The following is a 16,556-nucleotide window of genomic DNA, read 5'->3' as shown; positions in this document are numbered from 1 at the left end:
TGGACAATAAAACTTAACTCCATGTGTGGAAGGAGTAAGGGGCCATCGCTAATGTGTACCTAAGATATAATCTAATCCAGTGCATACGAGAAGGGAATCATTTGGATGAGTAAATGCATATCATTATCTTTTCCCTTATGCATAATCATTTTTTCTAGTCAAATGTCTATAGACATATAACATCTGTATTTATGTTTTAAATTTTTAATGTTTTTCATAGAAAGTGTGATATTGCGTGTTATAATGTTACATGGGACATGACATTATGCTGGGATATCTAATACCATAGAAAATAAGAGACACATTTGTCCTTTTAATCTCTGTTTACTATTTTGTTAAGTTTAAATCCATAAAAGATGATGACAATATTAGATACAAAGTTTTAAGGGATGTGTAGAGATTCTCCATTCACAGTGTCAAAATTAAACTAGATGTGTGTCCAGGTTCTGAAATGGGATTGCTAAACAAATGAGGAACATTCCCAGGCATCTTGTTAAAAATAGAGTCTCATCTGTCTGCCTAGCTTGGGTGTGGCCTCAACTACAGAGAGCAGGATGCACTAGAATAGATGACTTCACACTATCCTGACTTCCGAGAACACCATGATCCTAGCAGTATTAGGACCAGGACACATGCCAGTGGATGAGAGAAAACCCCTTCAGAAATTTCACCGAGTTACCAGAATCTAAAAAGTAACATTCTTAACTCCTGTGGGTTTTTATGCCTAGAAAACATGGCTAGCATTGTTTGACGCAGTCACTGTAGTAACCTTGATCTTGCTACAAAGGATTGCAGATCTTCATATACGTGTGAAAGTAACTTTTAATTTTGAGAAAGTGAATCTTCTAAGGGGAGTATTGCTTTTTAAGGGAATTCTTTCTCTTTGAAAAAGTCATTTGGCTTTTCCTTTGCTTTCTTTCTTTGACTATATGCTGATTTTCAAAAAAAAATAGGGTACAGCTTTGCTATTTGAACCTCATTGATGCATTTAAGAATTTTTTGATAAAACACTTAGGAAGCATATCTATTGTGCTATTACTTAAATTATTACTGTAAAAACTCTACCATGTAAGAAGAGCAAATTGAAAAGAAGAAATAGGCTGGAAGCATGTCTTAGGTCTTAGCGGTAATGTCTGCATCTGACTTTCACTCCAGTACTACAAAAAAATAAAGAAGGAAAGAATGTGAAAAGAATACTACATGAGAATGATGGACCCTGAACCCCTGAAACTATGTATGTTTTTATCATTACAACCATACAAACCTGTAATTAAATATATGTGACTTAAGATCAGGAGAAGCTTTGTAAAGATCAAGGTGGCTAAAAAAAAAAAAATACAATGTTGCAGAAAGTTTGTACTAAATTCCAAAGTAATTGTAAAAGTAAACCAAGTGGTCATCGCTGGCTCTTTGCTTACAGCGGAATAAGGTACAATGCATTGAGGATGAATTCAAGTCCTGATTCCTCTATCCTGAAACCTTGGCAAGATATAATCTTACACAGATTTGTCTTGTCATCTGCAAATGCAAACCTGGTAACCTACGAAGCAGGGATATTGTGAGGATTAATGGAGATAACGTTTTGTAAGTGGCTGACATTGTGTGGGAGTCACCAAGTACAAGACATGGAGTCAAAGGAGACTGACTAGGAACTTGATGGGCACACCTTGCCCATTCTCTGCCAGCATCAATTACCCAGGGGCTTAGTAAGGGACCAAATAAGCCAGATACAAATTTATAGCCAATCTAGTCTTCTTCCACAGCACAGAACAGAAAAGACCAGCCTTTCAAAGAGTGGGGGCACCCTAATCACTGCACAGTGCGCATGCTGTACAGCCCCCTAGGTATCCAGCATCTAACTTCCTTCCTTTTCCTTCGGGATGCAGGGACTGGTCTTCTGAACGCTAGATAAGATGTCCTCCTCCCCTGTAGGCCAAGCATCCTCCGTGTACAGAAAGGTCCATCACAGGCATCTTCATAGCACAGGGTGCCTTACATTTCATTATTGCTGCTGTGTGGATCACAGCATATACCAAGTACGGAAAGTTCTGACAAGAATTGGGCGGTTTACAGTCACTGCCTGCTGTATCGTGCATACAGGAAATGGAAACAATTGATGTTCATATGAGAAGGAATTTAGTCCTCTAGACAGATTTACAGTCTTGCTTATGCTTCAATACCCATTAGAGGGAGAGGGCTACGGACACACTCGTGCAATCCTCGAGACATAATCTGATGGAGAATAATATCCCACAAAGTTCAGGCGAACAGCTTCGTATCGTTCTAATGGAAAGCCACCACACTAGGGTGAATTTTAGGTCCCCACTGTTGTTCGGTATCTCCTTTCAGTAATGAAACGAAATTGGAAAACTTCTCAACTCAGGGAAGATAGAAAATATGACATGATTACTAATGCTTAAAATACAGAGAGGAAATTTAAAGTGTTCTTAGAGGTATGTGTGGAGCAAAGCACTTTAATATTAGCAAAATGAGGAGGTGGCCTTAATGTATGTTCAGAAATTAAAATAGTCCCTACCAACATAATAAGGAGAATGAAAAGAAAGATATAAACACAAACAAACAGGCTTGAGATCACGGGGAAACAAATCAAAGATACTGATACCGATACACGGATAGGGGCTTTTCTTACTGCCCTTTAAACAGTAGTACAACGCCGTAGTCCTCTAACGGAAGGTAGACTACAGGAGCTTGGCAGAGCGCATGAGACAGCACCGTATGGGACCCTCAGCTGAATCACGATGCTGCACCACAGTGCAGTCAACTACAGGAGACCTAGAATCCATCTCCCTCTTAGGAAACACTTGAAAGCAGAATGTCCTGGGTTATTTGGTCAATAGAAAAGATGTTCAAGGAGTTATTTGCCTTGTGGAGCACCGACCAAATATTATCCGTAGTCTACAGGGCTGAAGGTGTACTCTTTATGACTTAAGTTACATTCTGAGCACCTAGAATGGCGAAATTTCAGGATAATAAAAATGGTATTAAGATTTACCTAGGTTATTTTAAGCAAACTTGATTCTACAAGGTCTTGAGGGTAATTGATAATCTCTGCCTCACGCGTGCTGTTTGACCCAGTCCCTGTATACTTCTGAACACCACAACTTTGCTCTTTCCTTTGATCCACTGCTTTGTGTTTATGCATTCTCTCCTGAGATGATCCAACCCCCTCTCTCAAGTTTTACCACAACTCATATACCAAGACTGACTCCCAAGGCTCCCTCCATCTCTGTTGTTTCCTCTTAACTGTAGATACCAGCATTGACTACACACTACGCACATTCATTAAAATATCCACTGGTATCTCAAAAATCAGTGTTCTTATTTAAAAAAAGAAAATTAAGAACAGGTGTACCTGCACTGTTCATGGTAGCCAGAGATACAACCAATTTATATACCAATCAACAGCTGAATGCTTTGGTAGAACGTGATATATGTATATATGTATGTAGGTATGATATATGTATGTATTTATGTATAATGCATGTATGACATTTGTATATATGCTTTATGTATAATGTATGTGTATGATGTATATATATGATGTATCTATGTATGATGTATGTATGCCTGTATGTGTATGATGTGTATATATATATATGATGTATCTATGTATGATGTATGTATGCCTGTATGTGTATGATGTGTATATATATATATATATATGATGTATCTATGTATGATGTATGTATGTATATATGTATGTATATATAACAGAATTCCATTCAGCCATCAGAAGGAATAAAGCATGGACACTATATTTTAGATGAGCCAGCAAAACAACATGCAGTGTGAAAGGACAGGGACACAGAGGTCATATGATGTATGATTGCATTTAAATTAAATATCCACAATTAGTGAATCAAATAGGAAAAGCAGACTGCTGATTTCCAAAGGCTAGATAGGGGAAGAAAGGAGTGAGGATCCACTGCTTACTGGGTAACCCCTTGAATCAGCATCCATGTGGCATATGGTGTTTATTGAATGAACAGGTAGGGTGAGCAAAGCAGTTAGGTAATGGAAACACATTTAGTACACATCGTCATGGCAGTGACCCTCCAACACAGCATCTGCTATCCTACCTCCTTCATGCATAGTCAGTCCCTTGACACATTCTCTCTCATAGAACAAGGAAGAATTGAGTGTATTTCACTTCCACGATGAGGCTGTAGAGAAAGTACATCTTCTGTCTTGGTTAGCCATGTGTGTACGCTCCTTCCCTCTTCCTCCTTCACTTTTGAAGCAGCTAGCTGTCCTGTCATTAGTATTTGCACAAATATGCACACATACAACAGGCTATCAGCCAACAGCTTGGAACTGGATCCTTTGGCTGCAGGCAAACTTTCTGGCAGATTCTCCAAGAGATGGTGTTGATCTCATGAGAGACCCTGAGCCAGAACCACCCAGCTAAGCCACCCCCAAATTCCTCAAAAACCATATGAAAGAAAGCATGAGGAGTGGCTGAATTCAGGAAGCAATTTTCAAATAGCAATGGGTAATTAATATAATTTAAGACATAGCCCTTATTATTTTATTACATCCTAAAAGAGCCCACCCTCTTTAAAGCACCCACAAATGAGATTAAATTTCAACACATGAATTTGAGAAGCATTCAGACCACAGCAGCATGTGCTTGACATTCTAAATCATATCGAAATACTTGTAAACTTTCAGTTCTACTTACAGGAGCATATAGCATGCACACAGACTAATCTTTTTGCCCAGAATTCTCCAACTTTAACTCTACTTTTTCCTCTGTTCCAAACATATCCCTATCTTCTAGGTGACTTCAAATGACTCAAGTCAGAGGACAGTTCACACTGGATGTCATGGGATGGGTACCATGTCCAACCCGAAGGAAGTCCTGAGGAGCTCAAGGTGAAAATCAGAGTAGAGGTGAGCCAGGTGAAGAAGTTTGAAAGGTGCACAGAACTTCAGAGCTGGTTGGAGTTGTACAGTGAAAAGGTTGGAAGAAACCAGTATGGATAAGAAAAGAGAACTGTTAATACAAGAAGTAACTGTGGAATCTGAGGAATGGAAGGGCTAGCGAAGACGAGAGGTATGAGTTGTGCTAAGCTAAGGAGTATGAACCACCAGTGCATGTCAGATTCTGTTGAGGTGTGGACACTAAGAATTCTTACATTGTTCTTCATGGTCTTTAAAAATATGCATTACTATTGACAAACAAACGACTTCTTTTTTAAAAAAAAGATTTATTTATTTATTATATGTAAGTACACTGTATCTGTCTTCAGACACACCAGAAGAGGGTATCAGATCTCATTACAGATGGTTGTGAGCCACCATATGGTTGCTGGGATTTGAACTCAGGACCTCTGGAAAAGCAGTCAGTGCTCTTGACTACTGAGCCATCTCATCAGCCCAAAACTACTTTTTTAAAAAAAGCAACAACACAGAGTGTTCACGGGATCTTTTGTTTTGTTTTTTTTGTTTTGTTTTGTTTTTTCAAGTAGTTTTGTTTTGAGGCAGTCTTGTTATGTAGGTTGAGTGGCCTCCAACTCTTCCTACCCTTGGTGACTCTCAAGGTTTCACATGTCTAATCCAGGATCCACAAAATGAAATCTGATTGTAAGCGAATACAAACATCAGACCAGAAGATTTAGAGATAACCTTTCTTAAAGACTGTAAGACAACACCCGATTCATGACAAAACCTTATTATTGATTTGGGGTATTGATTCCTTTAATCTGCACCATTATTTGTTCAGCCCTCTAAGAATTCTGGCATCTATATGTGGCGGGCATATTTCTGTCTTACAGAAACTCCGTGGCACTTCTTTTTAAGCATTTTTTGCACATGTATTGTACACATACCTCACATGGAATACCAATCTGTAATTTCTATTTTTTTTGCACAAAGTATTTTCTCTTGAGCCTAAATCCCACAGATAACCCACTGATACTTGAGCATGAGGACTTTTTATAGCAAAATGACCAATTTTATCATTCATTTATTTCAATACATTCAGACATCCAGGGTGGGGGTGGGAGGTGTTGATGGAAAACAATTTGTTTAGTCTGCTTCTGGTTTATTATATCAAAAATGTTTACCTTTGTTTATAAAAAGAAACCAGATTGAAGAGTCCAGACAAACCAGTTTCTGCCTCCCGGCTGTCTTACGCAGAACACAGCCTTTAACTTTTCACCCATATAAACTCCTTTCCGCTGACCCATTCTCACCATGTACTCAAGCAGGACTCCCTCCAGGACTTAACATTCCTGCCCTGGCTCCTAGTCTCCTCCCACTAGTCTCCTGCTCTCTTCATGATTTCTAAATGTGCTTTGTCGATATCTTGTCTCTGTCACTGTCCTTAACCCTAAGTCTCACGAAGCACACAGCAATTCCACTGTCTTCCCAATGTCCTGCTCATAGACATTGCTTCTTCAACATGGGCCAAGGTGTAAACACAAAAGCTTCTCAGGGAAGAGCACTCAGTGGCTTGGTTTTTTTCAAGGAGTCCTGTCTGCATCAGATTTCACCAGGAAGTCTTCGCAAGCTCTTTGCTCCAAATGTGGCAAGCACATAGAATATATTTTTAAAACTCTGTTATTATTGTAACTTAACTTTTAAAAAGCAATTAAATTTAAAAATTTTAAAAACAAAGCAGGATACCTGTCACAAATGAGTCCTTAAAATCTGAACAAAATTGCAAACCCCCCTGGAACAACCTTAATATGCTAAAAAGTAAAGAAAAAATTTATACAAGACTATTCAAGGCTGATAAAAAGGACCAGCAGCTAATTCTCGGGGCTCCGTTGATCAGTGGAGGGACAGTTTGAGCATCTATAAAAATGATGGTGTAAAGGTTGAAGCAATCCAAATTGTATAAAGTCCATGAAATCAACATGTTCACAATGATAACCTTTAGAGTTTTCCATGGAAACAGAAACTTAATATTCTGAATTTGTCAAATGAAAGAAAAAATTGTGTAAGTTGACTCAAGAGTTGGAGGAAAGACTCCTCCAAAGACCCTTCCAAACAGGAATAGGCGGAATGCTAAAATTAGACAACCCCCAGTTTGTAGTCCCTACTAAAGTACCGTAGTTAACTTCTAAAGTACCGTTTGGTTAACTTCTAAGTAGTGAAACTGGCCTGTGAATGCTTGATGGTGTGTCTTTATAGTACACGAGTCAGACTGATAACAACCACACTAACACTTGTTAATACCATCACCAAGAATGAAGCAGACATCACACTCTTGGTTGTCTCCCATGGTACATAGAACTTGGCTGGTACCACTTCCATAAAAGTATGCTTTGACCCCAAGGTGAATCTGCATCCAGTCAAGCTTTTAGAGCTTAACCCGCACTTGAAATACTGCTACAATGTTGCAGTCAGCCAGGTGGGAAATTCTATAGGGCAAATGTTCCAAGTCCTTCATCAAATAACTACGGATTAAAAAACAATGAGTGGGGGTGAGGTTTTAGATGTGGAAAGACACTCAGGAGCACACAAGCCAAATTGATATGCAACATCATATCATTAAGATTTAAATAATCAAACTATAAAAAGGAATTTTTGACAATGGAAATAAAATGAGCAAATAGTGGGAATCAACGGATGCTAACCAAGTATGGTTAAATTTATTAGGTATAATAATATTAGACAATGCTCTAAAGAGGACTGGAGATTTTCTTTTAAATGACTCCAGTAAAATAAAAAATGAGGTATATTTGTGTGTGTGTGTGTGTGTGTGTGTGTGTGTGTGTGTGAGAGAGAGAGAGAGAGAGAGAGAAAGAGAGAGAGAGAGAGAGAGAGAGAGAGAGAAAGAGAGAGAGAGAGAAGATGATAGAATTGAAACTAGATATTAGGAAAAGAAAGGTCATTATTCTGTCTGTGCTTTCGCATTTATTTGGAAACAATCATGTTTATTGTGAGACACAATATATATAGGTGTGTGTGTATGTGTATGTGTGTACATATTTGTATATGTACACACACACACAATCATTAGCCCACTCAAAGAGAATATATTGAAATATATTCCTATACACCTACAATCCAGGGTCATCCTTGGCCCCTTCCTGCTTACTCACAACCATCTGCTTTTGTGGAGAGAATCATTATTCTGAATTCTGTGTTTATATTAGCTATGTTTTATTTATGCTTTAAAAATCATTCATATTCTTATTCTTACATACTTTTGTCCTGATTTTGAGGCTCATAAAAATGGAATCATGTCTTGTATATTGTTGACTTGCTGCTTCTTTTAAAATAGATTTTATAAGTAATATAAAATAGATTTTATAAGTAGTATAAGTCGTGTGCATGACTGTGTGTGTCTGTCTATGGGTGGTATGCACATAGAAGCACAGGCGTCTATGGAAGCCAGAAGAGCGCAATGCATCTCTTAGAGGTAGAGGCCCTTTGAAAGAGCAGTGTACACTTTTAACTGCTGAACCAACTCTCCAGCCCCTTGAGTCGCTTCTTTGATCAGCATTAAACTTGAAATGATGTGTACTGATGCTTTTCACTGTGGCCATTACCTTTCCTGTTGCAGTGTCTCCTGGTATCTGTACACGAAGGACTTTTTAAGCATTGTATAGTTAGTGTTCATTTGTGTTATTTTTAGTGCTATACGAGGATTCTTGTGCACACTTCCTGTTGCATCTATAGAAGACTCTTTAATATGTTTGCACCTGCAACTGCAGGAGAGAGAATATTAAAGTCGGATAATGACAAACTATGTTCGGCACTGATGGCAGTACAAACGCGTGCTTCTGATAATCAATCTCGAGAGTTCCCTTCTCCATCCTTCACCTGCTCATGTCATTTTCATTGTTGGTTTTTTTTTCTTTCTTTTTTTTTCCCGACAGCGTGGCAAAGAGTAAAATGTCACCTTATTGGAATTATCATGTTACCAATTGAATGCTAGCATTCTTTCATAAGTGGGTTGAACATTTGTTGGTCTCCCTTTGTGAATAAAAAAAAAACCCTTTTATTCACACAAGTTGTTTCTCTTTCTCACATTCTCGAGGATTTCTCTATAGAGTATGCATATTAACCTGTCATTATTTGTAAAAGTAATTATTTCGTGGCTCACTTTTTATGCTTTCTAGGCCCAGTCTACAAACCACGTATCACAATATCTCACACTTGCTTTCAGTTTATTAATCTTGCCACACATCAGCATCAGGTAGCTATCACCTCTGTTGTCCTCTAACAGCCCTTGTGATTTTGGCTTTTTGAGCATAATCTCTAAAGCAGCTGGACTCCCCATCTTTGATATTTGTGAAGCAGACCTTTATTTTACTTTATTTTTCCAATGCGGATAGCCAATTGACCCAGAATCATTTATTGAAAAGTTCATTCTTTGCCCACTGCCCTGTAACACTGGCTCAGTCATAAATCAAACCTCCATATATGTCTGGGTCTGCTTTTGGGCTCTTGGAAATGGACTGGATTTTCATCATCCAGGAGAAAAAAAAATAGTAAGCAGAACAGTCTCTCTCACTCTGGCAATTTCCTGTGTCCAAACCTAGACTGAGTTCTTTCTCAACTTATTTCTCTTCAGTCAGTCACCCCTTCCAAACCATTATTCCTAGACTCTCTGGGTCCCCCCCCCCCCCACACACACAGCATGCTAGTGACTTCGTTACTTAAGAACCAAAGCACTCTCGTATGGAAGCAATATGAGGAACACTTTCAGCTCACCTCGTCAGACACTGGACCACTCTAACCTGCAGGTTGGCATTAATCTCCACAGTGCCCAGCATGTGACAGAAACTCAGTAAATCTAATTTCCTCGTGAGATTCTGTATCGATGAATGAGGAAGTACACGAGTCACCTCCTGACGTGTCCAAATTGTCTTCACATGAACTACAACTATTTTATTTTATTTTTTTCAAGAAAAAATGTACAGCCCAGAAACTTGTCTAAATCATATAAAGATAAGGGTTCCAGCCCACTGTGTTTATCATTTTTAAAGCCTGTCTTAAAATATAATCATATAAAGATCTGATTACTGAAGAAAATCATGCATTCCTGTTTGACTGGATTTACCTTGCACTGAGAAGTGACCAAAAACCAAAACCAAACAAACAAAAAACAAGAAAACAAAACAAAGCAACCGAGTTCGATTCAATAAATGTTTTTCTCCTAGTCTTTTATCAGCCGGGCAAGGACATCAACTTAGGGACATTCTCTTCCCCATCCTATTGTACATCTCATATTGTCTCTTTTTTAGCTAGAATATAAAAGTCTTCTGCAGGCAACTTCAGGGACCAATTAACTCCATTAAATTATATCCAGTTATGTAGTGAACTGAACCGCTGCTCGTCTGGGGCTGTCTAGAGCTGAGACAATTAGGAGACGGAGAGAAGCAGAAAGGGAGATTGATTTTATGTGTCACTGAAACACACTGCAACAATATGCCAGCGTGACTTTCAAAATGGCCTTAAAATATTCCAAACTCAGGGAGTTTCCTTGCTCCTGAGTGGGAGTTGACAGACTGTCTGGCAGCATTAGAAAAGGCAGGGAGAAACTGATGTCTATATTGTGTCCTCTAATAACATTCTTCCTCTTTTTGGCATCTTTCCCTTAGAAGGACCCGCTAGTTTGGTGTGTGTGTGTGTGTGTGTGTGTTTGTGTGTGTGTGTGTGTTTGTGTGTGTGTGTGTGTTTGTGTGTGTGTGTGTACACGCAAAGAGCATGGTTTCACATCTGGGAAAACCAAACCGAAGGACACTAACCTTCCCAAGGTCACTTAGAAAATTAGTGCTGTGACCTGGTGTGTGGGTGGAACAGAACCCAGGTGTCCTGGCTCCAGCTTTGTGATTGGACATTAAAGCATTTTCCTTTGTGGGGAGAAAAAAAAAATCACCGGTCCGGGAATTTGGGGGAAGTGAGAGATTAATCAGATTTCCTCTTTCCCTCTTTCCCTCCCTCCCTCCCCCACTTACGAAGATTAAAAACTCAGGAAAGCTAGAGGTGCCTTCTCGGCAGTTATTAAGCAGGGTCTACCAAACCTATTCCCACCCTGGACACAAAGCGATCGCCGCTCCCAGAGATTCTGTGCGTCCTCTTGAGAGCCTAGGAGGTGAGGAGTGGTGGAAAGTCAGCCCTCACCTCCAGCGGGTCCCGGGCTCGGCGGCGCCCAAGCCCCGCCCCCGGCCGCCCTTCCCCCGCGGCCTCGGCAGCCAGCCCCTCTCCCCTCTCGCTGTCGGGCGCACCCACCCCAGATGCCGCCTGGCACCAAGCGCAGCCGCCGCCGCCGCCGTACTTTCCACTTGTATTGATCACTCGTAGCTGGGCTCAGCCTGCTCCCGGAGCGCAGCGCGGCCAGAGCGCCAGCCCTTGGCAGCTCGGGCACAGTCGGGCTCCCAGAGGAAACTCCTTGGGAGCGCCCTGTCCGGGGTGTCCTCTGCGCTCTGCAGTGTCTTTCTGTCTGCCTGGAAGGAGGAGGAGGAGAAGGAGGAGGAGGAAGAGCAGAAGGAGGAGGAGGAGGTGGAGGAGGAGGACGTCGTCTGGTCCCGGTTGGGAGGTGGAGCAGTGGCAGCAGCAGCCGCCGAGGCAGCCGCCGCCGCCGCCTCCGGAAAGGGAGAGGCAGGAGAAAGAGATCGGGACTTGGAAAACCTAAAGTGTCTTCGACCCTGCACGGCAGGCTTCCTTCCAGCTTCATGGGCAAAGTGTGGAAACAACAGATGTACCCTCAGTACGCCACCTATTACTACCCCCAGTATCTGCAAGCCAAGGTAAGGAGGCGCGGGGAAGGGTCGCCAAAGGAGGGGACCGCGGAGGCGCGCGCCGGGCCGGGCTGGGGAGGGGCGCACGGCGACCCTCCCGCCTCTGGGCACAAGTGCTGGGGTTGCTAACTATAGCGCTGGCCTGGGCAGAGCCAGGCTGTGCGCGGGGCGGCGGCTTCCCGGGGAGCCGATCGCGGCGATCGGGTTACAGAGAGTAGCGGGGGGGAGCGACTAGACAGGAAAGGACCGCTGGCCCCTTCCTGGCCGGCGAGGAGGAAAGGGTCTCGCGGCCTCACGGCTCCCCCTCGTCCAGCCCGGGCTGGCGGCCGGCCGATGCTTGGGGCCCGCGGCAGGACCTGCTGGCGGCACGGCTTTCAGACCTCTCCAGGGCCTCGCCCTGCGGGCAGTAACTGTGGGGTCCCCTTGAGTGGCGCGCAGCCCCCCGCCCCGCCCCGCCCCGCCCCGCCCCACAGGACTACCCTCCAGCTCCCGCGCGCGCGACGAAGGTGGCTGGAGGGGGCCGGGACGGTCTCCTCCCCGCCTTGGGCCCTGTGCGCCCGCCCCTCGCCTCTGATCTTTGTGCGGTGTGGCACTTCACCTGGTTACTGATTTCCACTTTTACGCTGGTGTTTTGGGTAGAGAAGTGGCCAAAGTTCACTCTGCATTCATTGATATCCCCTTTAATCTTCTCTGTAGCTTTTACATGGGAGGGACAATGGACAGATTTCGATGCATAAAAAGAAGTGACTTTGTATTTACTTTTCCTTTTTGGTTGTTGTTTTTAAACCGCCTTGAGTGTGTACCAGAGAGTGATTTCCAATTCTGCTCAAAAGTGGCACAGTCTTGGGTAAGGACCGCTGATGACATGTAGGCAGGCAAATTGTGCCTGGCTTTCCAGGGACCCTGGGCACTTTGTTAATGGGCCTATGCTAATTTTACAACAGTTTGATGTCTCATAAACTAATTTTAAAAAATTATTAGGGTTCATGAAAAGTGCACCTTACCGCCCTGGAATCATACGCCACAATTAGGAAAGGCAGAATGGGATGGTGGGTACAGCAGCCTTCTTCAGCTGTTAACACACCTAGTATGTCCTTCTAGATCACAAAAGAATCAGGTATGGATGCAGTGTTTGAACTTTCTTTAGGGGATTGTTTGCTGGCAGATGGACATTGCTGACCTGGTACTAAGAATCTATGCTTCAACCTTGAAAGCTTCTCTTTCTCTCAATGTGTGTGGTCCATGATGCCCTACAACATAGCTCAGTGTTTGTCCACGTAAAAAGGACTTGTCAGCAGAGGCCAGAAATTTCCCAGCACCTAAAGGCCTCCTTGCTGCTCTCCCAATTCCCCATTTACCTTCGCTCACTGGAGATCTGTAAGGTGTTCGCAACTGCTAGAGCAGGACCGTTCATCTCCATGTGGTTGACATGCCATTGTTTTAGGAACTTGAGGGAGATTCTCTCTCTCTCTCTCTCTCTCTCTCTCTCTCTCTCTCTCTCTCTCTCTCTCTCTCTCTCTGTGTGTGTGTGTCTGTCTCTGTCTCTCTCTCTGTCTCTCTCTCTGTGTATGTGTGCTGTTTGAAGAAATTTCGTAACGTGATCTATGCGCCACCTTTTAGCTGTGTTATATATTTGATGCATTCATTTAAATAATTATGCAGCATTTGGTTGCCTGAAGGACAAGCCTATTCAACACTTAACTCCATGAATAATAAATGCACACATTCAGGTGAAGAAGGGGAGGAGCCATGTTCCTATGAAACATTTACCTTAGTAATTTTTATGTACCATTAGTAAGTTAGAAACCAACTGCATAGCATTTAATATAGCTAATGCAATGCCATTTGGCTTTTATTATTATTATATATATAAATTTTTTTTTGCCCTGTAAATAATTGAAGAGAGGGACAAACGGCAAAGCCTGCTGGAGTAATTAGGGCTGGATCCCAGGAAGCTTTAGGGTCCATTTTCTGAAAGTGTGCTTCCTGCATAAAGCATTTAATATTGATTTGTGTTACAGTAAATGACAGCCTCAAAACATACTTTGCTGTTTCTCCTATGAAATCTGAAATCTTATTACTCTGAATCCCTTTGTTTCAGGAGAAAGGTGCGTCCTCGCTTGACCTATATAATGTGGTGTTTTAAAAGTTTGGTAATTAAATCTAAACTCCCCATTGTAAAGGTGTCATAATTAGTTCAGAAAGGAGTGTCTCCAAAAACACGGAGATGTAGATTCTAGATATCAGAGTCGGAGTCAGGGACACACACCCCTTTTCTCCTTCCTGTAGTCATTGGTAAGATGGCGGTAGTGGAAGTCATTAAGAAATATGGAGACTTTATTTGACTTCTAGTTTAATGACAAGCATAATCTGCCTGAAGAGTTAATGAACTCACCGAGAATGCTTGTCCACCGTGCGGATGCTTGCCCGCGTGTGTTCTGACCTTCAAGAGATGGAATACGTCACTCTTTGTAAAGTACACTGATGTGTTTGGCTAGTCCCAGCTGTTGTGAACTCCTGCTTGAAAGCTGTGTCAAAAAACTAAGCAATGGTATGTTAGTTATTTAAGAACGTATTTAACCTGAGATTATAAAGTAGATGTGGTTTTGTTGGGTTACGTGAGGAGTAGATGGATCTGACATATTTCCTCAGAGGACTGAGTGAATACCGATTTTAAAAAAGTTCTTGGGGTTGGGGATTTAGCTCAGTGGTAGAGCGCTTGCCTAGCAAGCTCAAGGCCCTGGGTTCAGTCCCCACCTCCGGGGGGAAAAAAAAAAAGAAAAAAAGTTCTTTAAAACAAATTTTATTAGCATACTTTCAAAAGTTGCATGTGTCAAATGCTTCTTGTGTTAATCTGATCAGAGACTGTTTTGGCAAATTTATTTTTGAAAGATGCTCCCATAAAACACATCAATTCATTTTACAATCAGGAAAATAACACTTAGAGTCAACAACTACATCTGGGTACCTCACGCTTTGACAGAAAGGAAAGGTAATATCATCTGCACAGAACTTCCGGTTGATGTGAGGCTTCTGAGAAGAGAGTGGGCCTGGATACATGTGAAATGTAGTCTCTGTCATGCCTCAGCCTATGGTAACACAGAACTGGAGCACCCACTTTTACTCCATGGGGGTGGTTTTGTTTTGTTTTGTTGGTTTTTATTTTGCAGTCAGTGCTGTCTTATTTCAGCTGGTCTGCCTTATCACCTGGCACTGTCAGCCTGAAGTATCCTTTGATGTAAGTTTGTAAACACAAGCACACATTGTTCTAAAGAATGTTCCAGATGTTAAGATGACTTATGAGATATCAGAAAGAGAGAGAGAGAGACAGAGACAGAGACAGAGAGACAGAGAGAGAGAGACAGAGAGAGAGACAGAGACAGAGAGAGGAAGAGAAAGAGAGAGAGAAAGGGGAGGAAGAAAGAAGGAAATTTTGATTAACATTTTAACTCAGAGATTTTTTTTACGTACAAGTTACAAGTTGTTAGCTAGTGGAAGGAATCATGGCTAATGTCCACAAGAAACACCAGAACATACATTACTACTGAGGCAAATATTTAAGTGTTTATAGGGATACAATACTTACTCCTTCTCTTTGGAAGAAAGAGAAGTATATGTTTTTCTTAATTTATATTGCTTGCTGGATATTCTGTACCCTTAAAGGCAACATGATACATATAATCTTTATTCATATGTCATTAGTCTACAGTTTTCTACAATATATCAAAAGCAATATATCAAATATATGTTTTGTGCATATGATGTTATTTTCTGTATTAATGAAATGTTTTGCACTAAAGAAATGACTGCTGCAGAAGGGAAATAATTTTGTTTTAAGATGATTTTTTTGTATAAATGGATACTAAAGGATATATCTACACTCAGCTCCAAAATACAAAAAATAATAAGATAATTTTGAATTCCACTCCTAAAGGCTGCAGGGACAAGACAGTTCCCGTCTCAGCCTCTTTCACACACTGAGCCATTTCACTGGACTTTTAAACTGTTATTTATGTGTAGTTGATAAATATTATGCCAAACAATCTGACTCTTCTAGAAATCAAGATCATGACTCTAGGTGAAAAAAAAAAAGCGACCAGGTAGATGTGAGGTACAAGGGCATAAGCTGTGGGTGCTTTGAGTGGGTCTTAAGAGGCGCCTGCCATCACCAGGTGAGGAAAGGTCGCTTAGACGCAGCAGCACAGCAATGTAGCGTTTCACGCAGCTGTGCTAACTTGATTTCCTTCGTAGGGTATCTTGAGTGTCTAGACAAGGCTTGAAAGAATCAAGGTTATGGAGAGGGTCAAAGTAAGGTTGCAATATAAAGCAATATCAGTGGACCCCTTCTTTCAGGTATCTTTAGAGTTTTGTGGAATGTAAACAACTATCAGCTCTGGGTTGAGAGTGAAATTTTAAGCTGCTAGAAAAGATGAGGGGAAGATGTATGAGGGAGGAGTGTGCATTGTGTTTCATGACTCTATACTCTCCTCCGATATCTGGCAGTGTTGAGGTGGAATTTAAATTCAAATGCAGAGAATGTCCACATAATACATTTTGGGGGGACCTTTACTAATATGTACTATGTTGGTAGTTTGTCTAATGGTTTGTTGAAACTCTAAAGTTATTACCTAATAATAAAGTTATTTTCATAATAAAGTTATAATAGAAAGTTCTAAGTTATAAATCTCTTAGCCAAATAGAAAATTCCTCTTTTCTTTTCCTCTCTTTTTATTTGAGAAACAACTTCTAGGGAAGCAAATCATTTTTTTAATGTATCACATTACCCAATAACCATATATGAGAAAGAGCTATCTAGAATGGAGAAATAAATGG

At 41.3% G+C, this 16,556-nt stretch overlaps 1 protein-coding gene across 5 annotated transcripts in view; it reads left to right on the top strand.

The window, feature by feature from the left end:
- Positions 1-11,159: 11,159 nt before the first annotated feature.
- Rbms1 (RNA binding motif, single stranded interacting protein 1) overlaps positions 11,160-16,556 on the top strand; it is a 224,598-nt gene continuing 219,201 nt past the window's right edge. For 2 of the 5 annotated variants that reach the window (XM_063284113.1, XM_039105393.2), the window contains exon 1: positions 11,194-11,732. In XM_063284113.1, the coding sequence (XP_063140183.1) occupies positions 11,658-11,732 (75 nt within the window). In that variant the 5' untranslated portion in view covers positions 11,194-11,657. Of the gene's footprint in view, positions 11,733-16,556 lie in introns of all 5 variants that reach the window. The other 3 variants (XM_063284115.1, XM_006234235.4, NM_001012184.1) reach the window with 3 other exon arrangements.

The sequence above is a fragment of the Rattus norvegicus genome, chromosome 3 (genome assembly GCF_036323735.1).
Source record: "Rattus norvegicus strain BN/NHsdMcwi chromosome 3, GRCr8, whole genome shotgun sequence".
NCBI lineage: Eukaryota > Metazoa > Chordata > Mammalia > Rodentia > Muridae > Rattus > Rattus norvegicus.
Note: the sequence above shows the minus strand (reverse complement) of the source record. Positions and strands in the feature narration are given on the sequence as shown.